Source organism: Mauremys mutica, chromosome 20 (genome assembly GCF_020497125.1).
Source record: "Mauremys mutica isolate MM-2020 ecotype Southern chromosome 20, ASM2049712v1, whole genome shotgun sequence".
Classification (NCBI taxonomy): domain Eukaryota; kingdom Metazoa; phylum Chordata; order Testudines; family Geoemydidae; genus Mauremys; species Mauremys mutica.
The window spans coordinates 22,151,154-22,158,351 of record NC_059091.1 but is presented as its reverse complement, the minus strand read 5'-3'; the positions used below and the strand labels follow the sequence as shown (position 1 = coordinate 22,158,351).

General features: G+C 65.8%; 1 protein-coding gene across 1 annotated transcript; it reads right to left on the bottom strand.

The window, feature by feature from the left end:
• Window positions 1-2,362: 2,362 nt before the first annotated feature.
• Window positions 2,363-3,783, bottom strand: SWSAP1 (SWIM-type zinc finger 7 associated protein 1). Its single transcript, XM_044995238.1, has 2 exons — window positions 3,574-3,783; window positions 2,363-3,061 (listed from the first exon to the last, which is right to left on the bottom strand). Exons 1-2 carry the CDS (start codon window positions 3,781-3,783, stop codon window positions 2,519-2,521), a joined length of 753 nt encoding a protein of 250 aa, XP_044851173.1. The 3' UTR covers window positions 2,363-2,518.
• Between the last annotated feature and the right edge of the window lie 3,415 nt (window positions 3,784-7,198).

The following is a 7,198-nucleotide window of genomic DNA, read 5'->3' as shown; positions in this document are numbered from 1 at the left end:
CCCAGCTCAGGCTCAGACTGGGCTCTTGCGGGGATGGAAACTCCCACCTGGCCGGATGGGCCATGGGCAACGCGGCCAGTGCCGGGTGTTACATCCGCGGAGCAGGTGGTCAGGGATCAACCTGCCAGCAGGGGGCGCGACCACCAATCCCCCCCCCCCCCCCCGAGCTGCCTTGGATTCGAAACACGAGCTGGGTGGAAGCTGCAGCCCCCTGTGCCACCAAGGGGAGCCCACCCACTCTGCCCCCCCGCCCAAGCCTGGCTCAGCTGCAAGGGATGCTGGGAGTCCTGCAATCCTGCTTCCTGCCCCTTTTCTTTTTGTACTTGTGTGTACGGGGGGCGGGGGAGGGGAGCTCAAAAAGCCCCGTTACCCCTGTAAATCTGTTACTGCTGTGACCAATTTATTAGTCAGGCAGCAGGGGCCAGAGGTGGGAGTGGGGGGGCCGGGTCTCAGGGCTCTTGGGTTCTAGCCCCAGCTGTGGGAGAAGAGTCTGGCCTAGTGGTTAGAGTTAGGGGAGCTGGGAGTCAGGACTGCTGGGTTCTATCCCAGCTGTGCCACCGACTTGCTTTGTGACCCTGGGCATTTCCCCCCCTTTCTGCACCTCAGTTTCCCCACTTGTAAAACAGGGCTGACAATACTGACCGACCCGGGCTGTCATTTGGATTTTCCCTTTAAGTATTTAACTCCATGGGGTTGTCCCTGCCCTGGGGCGCTCTCGGATGGACTGAGTCGCCCTGGCACCACCAGCAACCCATCTGGCAGCACTGAAACGCCTGGGGGTCGAGGGCCGTCTCCTACCTGCCCGGCAGCGGTGGGCCCCAGCTTAGGCCAGGGGCTTGTTAAAGGGGAGCAGGGGTGGGAGGGCCAGTGGGGGTTGAGAATCCCCCAGAACTAGGGGACTGCTCCGCAGTGCCTTGGCAGGGGTGGGGCCCGGCTGGGAGCCACCAGCGGCTGGATGCGTGATCTAAACGGGCTGGTTTTTCCCACTCCACGTCTGCCTAGTCTCAGCTGGGGAAGGCTCCACGCATCCCGGACGCCCCGTTACACCAGCTGTCGGAAACCGACCGAGCTCCGGCTTCAAACCAGTTAGGTCTCTTCTCCCCTCACTGCTCCTCCAGGGGGCTGCTGCCTTCTCTGCCGGGGAGAAACCTCCTTCCCCATCCACCACGTCTGTCCCTGGCCTCCCAACTCCCTGGGATCCCACCCGTAGCTTTATAGACCAGCCAGAGCCCCTCACAGACGTGTTTTGGGCTCTGCCGTCCCGAGCAGCCCTTTGCTGCGCCGGGGGAGAGACTGGAACCTCTGTAGGGCAGGGATTGGCTTTGTAACCTGAGTTTGTACAGGGCCTGGCACAATGGGATCCCGGATCATACAGCGAAATCACGTTTTCCGCTCCTCGTAGCAGGGCCTGAGGAGCCCTGCGCGACACTGGATAAAGCCAGCATGCATGGCTGCCTGTCCCACGTGCCGGGGTCTCGCACGTGCACAGCACTAGTGCAAGGAAACGTGGCAATGGGGCCCTGGACACTGCTGGCTCTCCCGTGCCCCTGGGCATCAGTGACTCCCCTGGCTCTCAGCCCAGGCGTTGACGGTGCCAGGGGCAGAATCGGGGGAGTAGCTCCGCTTGGGTCCAGCCCCCCCACCAGCGTGAGAACACGTCCCCACCTGATAGCGATTATCTCCACAGCAACCAGCCCCCCGGGGGTTATCAGCAGCGGCTCAGGCTGCGGCTGGGACTGGCGCGGCTCCAATGGCAGGGTAAGTCACTTGGGAAGGGAGCCCGGGAGGGGGCAGGAGCTGACGGCTGCAGCCAAGGCAGCAGGGAGCTGCTGGGCCTGATTCGTGGCTCCACCCTCCTTGTGCCCGTGCCCCCAGCTCTGTGCCAGATCAGCTCCATGGCACTAAGCCAGCTGTGAGGGACACTCATGGCTGTGGGAGGGGAGTGGGGTCTAGTGGGTTAGAATGGGGGGGGGGGTCTGGGAGCCAGGACTCCTGGGTTCTACTCCCAGATCTGGGAGGGGCTGGAATCAGATTCTATTACTGGCTCTAGATGGGGAGTGAGGTCTAATGGGGAAAGTGACTTTCTCGAGGTCAGAGAGCAGGTAATGAGTGGCAGAGCCAGGAACAGAAGCCCAATCTCCTCTGCTCCGAGCCCTGCATCCTACGCACTGGAACAGATAGACTCCCCCTCAGAGCTGGGCGCAGCTAACCGGTCAGGTCATCCCACCTCCCCAGAGAGCTGAAACCGTGGAAAATAAATTAGATTCAGGGGTAGAGAGTGCGTATTGCTCTGTGTCCGTGCAGCACCTGGCGCGATCTCGGCTGTTCCTTCGGCGGTACTGGAATAAATAGATTTGAACTGTTGAATTTTCCTTCATTTCTATTCACTGGGGGTGGCAAACCAAGCAGGGCAAGGAGGGGACGTACAGAGACGGATTTCCCCCTAAATCGCCCAAGGTTCAGCCAACGGCCAGGCCAGAAACCCACAGACAAATTTACATCTCCAGAGCCCCAGGGGTCATTTGCCAGCCGCGGCAGCTCTGTCTGTGTCTGTGTCTGCCGCCCCTGGATCCTCTGCACGGCCCCACGGAACCGGGGACACCCTCATCTCTCCATCGAGGGTGAATCCCAGCTTCCATTCCTGGTCTGCGGCACCGGGCTGGGACAGGCGCGCCCTGAACACGCGGTCGCCCCCGCAGTCCTCCTGGCCCGAGGCTGCCGCCGGGGCTGGGCACAGCCAGCACTGGGCTGGGAAGTAGCGCTGGAGGACGCCGAGATGATCCTCAGCCGCTGTTTCCCCGGAGACCTGCATGGAGGCGACGAGCTGGCAGCAGGGGGCAGATCCTTGGGGGTCCGCGCCGAGGCGCCCCGTGAAGTACGAAGCCGTGTCCACCAGCAGGGCTGAGAGCCGGGCGGCCGCCTGGGGGCCAGGGCAAGCAGCGAGGTACTGCTCCAGCCCGTCCAGCAGGAGGAGGGCAGGGGGCCCAGGCAGGCTCTGGGGCAGCGAGGCCAAGAGGCGCAGCAGCTCCCGCAGCGAGGGCGGGTAGAGGAACTGGATGCGCTAGGGTGGGGAAGGGAGGGAGCTATTGAACTGGGTCGGCCCCAGCCCAGCCTGCGATCCCCTCCCTCACCAGGCCTCCCCCCGCCAGCCCCAACCCAGCAGCCCCTCCCCCCAACCAGGTCCAGTCCCTGTCCTAGGCCAGCACCACCCCCCCACCTCCAAAAAGCCCCTCCCACCCCTCAAGCCCCTCCCTTTATCCTATGCCCTGCCCCTTAGGCTCCTCCCCTGCCATGAAGCCCCACCCCTTAGCTCCCCCCCTCCCACCCACCCAGCACTGCAGCCTCCAGCTTCTCCCCCCATTCAGCCCTCCCGGGAGAAAGTAACCCCAGCCCCCTAAGACCCCGCCCCATTTCCCCACAGGCCCCGCCCAGGCTCTTGGCCCCGCCCCATTTCCCCACAGGCCCCGCCCAGGCTCTTGGCCCCGCCCCATTTCCCCACAGGCCCCGCCCCGGCTCTTGGCCCCGCCCCATTTCCCCACAGGCCCCGCCCAGGCTCTTGGCCCCGCCCCTCACCTGCAGGCCGCGCGGGTCGCTCTCCCCGCGCCGGGCCCCCGGCAGCCGCTGCAGGGCGCGGGGCGCCAGGAAGAGCGCGCGGGGCCCGCCCAGCGCCGCCCGGAACAGCAGCGCCGAGCGGCCCGAGCCGGCCGGGCCCAGCACCAGCGCCGGGGCCGGGGCCGGGCCGGGCCCAGCTGCGCCCAGCGCCCGCCGCAGCGCCGCCGACATTGCCCCGCCCGCGCCTCGCCCCGGGCCAATCCGGAGGGATGTCCCGCCCCGTCCCCGGGTGGTAGCTAATCAGAAATCGTTCTCCGTTCCGGTCCCGCCCCTTCCAACCGCCCGCTCTGGTTGATCTAGCCAATCCGAGGGGAAGGCCCGCCCACTCTTTGAAGCCTAGCCAATCAGTGGCTGCAACCGCCTCTGGCCGCGCCTTCCCTGCCCCACCCCCTGCCCTGGGCACTGGATCCCCGCTTCCCAGCCGGGATAGAACCCAGGCGTCCGGGCCCCACCCCCTGCCCTGAGCACTGGATCCCCCCTTCCCAGCCGGGATAGAACCCAGGCGTCCGGGCCCCACCCCCTGCCCCGAGCACTGGATCCCCCCTTCCCAGCCGGGATAGAACCCAGGCGTCCGGGCCCCACCCCCTGCCCTGAGCACTGGATCCCCCCTTCCCAGCCGGGATAGAACCCAGGCGTCCGGGCCCTGCCCTGAGCACTGGATCCCCCCCAGCCGGGATAGAACCCAGGCGTCCGGGCGCCACCCACTGCCCTGGGCACTGGATTCCCCCTCCCAGCCGGGATAGAACCCAGGCGTCCGGGCCCCACCCCCTGCCCTGAGCACTGGATCCCCCCCTCCCAGCAGGGATAGAACCCAGGCGTCCGGGCCCCACCCCCGGCCCTGAGCACTGGATGCCCCCTTCCCAGCCGGGATAGAACCCAGGCGTCCGGGCCCCACCCCCTGCCCCGAGCACTGGATCCCCCCTTCCCAGCCGGGATAGAACCCAGGCGTCCGGGCCCCACCCCCTGCCCTGAGCACTGGATCCCCCCTTCCCAGCCGGGATAGAACCCAGGCGTCCGGGCCCCACCCCCTGCCCTGAGCACTGGATCCCCCCTTCCCAGCCGGGATAGAACCCAGGCGTCTGGGCCCTGCCCTGAGCACTGGATCCCCCCCAGCCGGGATAGAACCCAGGCGTCCGGGCGCCACCCCCTGCCCTGGGCACTGGATTCCCCCTCCCAGCCGGGATAGAACCCAGGCGTCCGGGCCCCCCCCCCGGCCCTGAGCACTGGATCCCCCCCTCCCAGCAGGGATAGAACCCAGGCATCCGGGCCCCACCCCCTGCCCTGAGCACTGGATCCCCCCGTCCCAGCCGGGATAGAACCCAGGCGTCCGGGCCCCACCCCCTGCCCTGAGCACTGGATCCCCCCTTCCCAGCCGGGATAGAACCCAGGCGTCCGGGCCCCACCCACTGCCCTGAGCACTGGATCCCCCCTTCCCAGCCGGGATAGAACCCAGGCGTCCGGGCCCCACCCACTGCCCTGAGCACTGGATCCCCCCCCAGCCGGGATAGAACCCAGGCGTCCAGGCCCCACCCCCTGCCCTGGGCACTGGATCCCCCCTTCCCAGCCGGGATAGAACCCAGGCGTCCGGGCCCCACCCCCTGCCCTGAGCATTGGATCCCCCCCAGCCGGGATAGAACCCAGGCGTCCGGGCGCCACCCACTGCCCTGGGCACTGGATCCCCCCCAGCCGGGATAGAACCCAGGCGTCCAGGCCCCACCCCCTGCCCTGGGCACTGGACCCCAGTTCACCTGCACTGACTGGGCTATATAAGACCGACGCACCCTTTGGCTGGTGCCCCAGGCGCTGATGGGGGCGTGGGGAGACCAGAGCCGTAACCAGGGCGGCGAGTGAGGCACTTGCCTCGGGCGCGCAAAGCGGAGGGGCGCAGCTCTACTGCCACCGCTTCTTCGGCGACGGGTCCCCGAGTCCCTCTCGGAGGGACGGACCTGCCGCCGAAGAGGCTGGAGCCGGCCCTGGCCTTGGCTGCAAAAATTCCTTGTTACAGCTCTGGCCGGAGAGCAGAGGGGTTTGAGGAATGTTCCCTTTATTTGGGGCACCCACCAAAAGGCTGGCTGCCAAATCTACCCTCGCAGCTCTGCTGATAGCCCTGGATCCTGACCCACAGCCCCCGCAATCCCAGCCCTGGGTCCCCCCTCCAGCTCAGGCTATGCCCCTTGATCCTGACCAACCCAGCTGTGGCAATGCTCCACACCCCTGACCTGCAGCCCTTCTGCCCTGGCCCTGCTACCCCTTCCACCTCTGCCAAGGCCCTTAATCGCAACCCGCGCCCCCTGCCGTCCCAGCTCTGCTTCCCCCACAGCTCTGGTGAGGCGCCTCAACCCTGACCTCCTGTGAATGCCCCTCAGTCCTGACCCATCGCCTCCTTAGAAAGGCTCCAGAGAAACTGATTTCACCATAGCGTGAATGGGGGCCCCTGGGTGATCGCTGGCTTTGGGCCCGAAAGGCAACCAGGGGCCATGGGGGACTCGGAGGGGGATTAATGCAAACATTTAGCAGTAAACGGTGGCATTTTCAGCCAGCTGGTGTCTCCATCTGTCCCCTGCTCCGTGGGGCATCTGCAAACCTCTCGCCACCTGTCGCCTGCTAGGGAGGCAGGGAGAACGGCCAGAGCTGGAGCGGGGAGGGGAGCTAGGCTGGGAGGAGCTAATTTGCAGTAGAATTGGGGAGGGGAGAAAATCCAGGGACACCCCAGCGAGTGGACACCTGATAAGCACCCTGGGGTCCTACCGTTACCACCTGGGGCTGCATTATCCCAGGGGCAGCCCAGCCTGGGGTGAAATGACACAAAGGAAGCTTGTCCCATGTCCGAGGGGGTCACCAGCTGGGAGGGGGGAGGCAGAGAGGGATCTCTGGGCTGCAAAGGGTCAGAAGGAACCCACCCCAGCCAGTCTCCCCCTCCCCCCCCCCGGCAGATTTTAAGGAGGATCCAACTAACGAGATTAGGTGGGGATCACAGCTCAGGGCACCTCGGTTGTTAATTACCAGCTAAGGCGCAGTGTGTGTGTCCATGTGCCAGGTGGGTGAATTGGCTCTGACCTTAGACTGGGGTCCCTGATCTCCCCTCCCCACACAGGCTCAGTTGCCCCCAACTCACCTGTCAGCCTGGGGATGCTGGATATAAACTACAGACCCTCCCCCCCGGGTAATGGATTTAGCAACCCCCCCTGCACGGACACAGACTCACAGAGACCACTATATGGGATGCCCAAAGGGCCTGCTGTGGATTGGGGGGGGCCTACCCAAGGGGGTTTTAGAGCCACAGCTCCCCACCACCATGTCCCAGCCCTGGGACTGCTCTGGGGGGGGGAGAGCATGGGCCTTTCCCCTTTAGGGGGAACCAGCTCCCCTCCAGCCCCAGGGACTGTCTGGCTCAGGGGGCTGGCCCCCTTTCTTAGGGGCTGGTTTCCATGGCCAGCTTGGTTGGAGATCTGTCACACTGAGGGGATCTTGTGGGGGCAGGGGGGGGGTTACCTCTCCCCTCTCTCCCCTCCGTCTCTGCTCTGAATGTGTCTGGGAATCCATTGCTAATGGATAGCTGGGGCCTACTGTGGCAGTGCCCGAAATG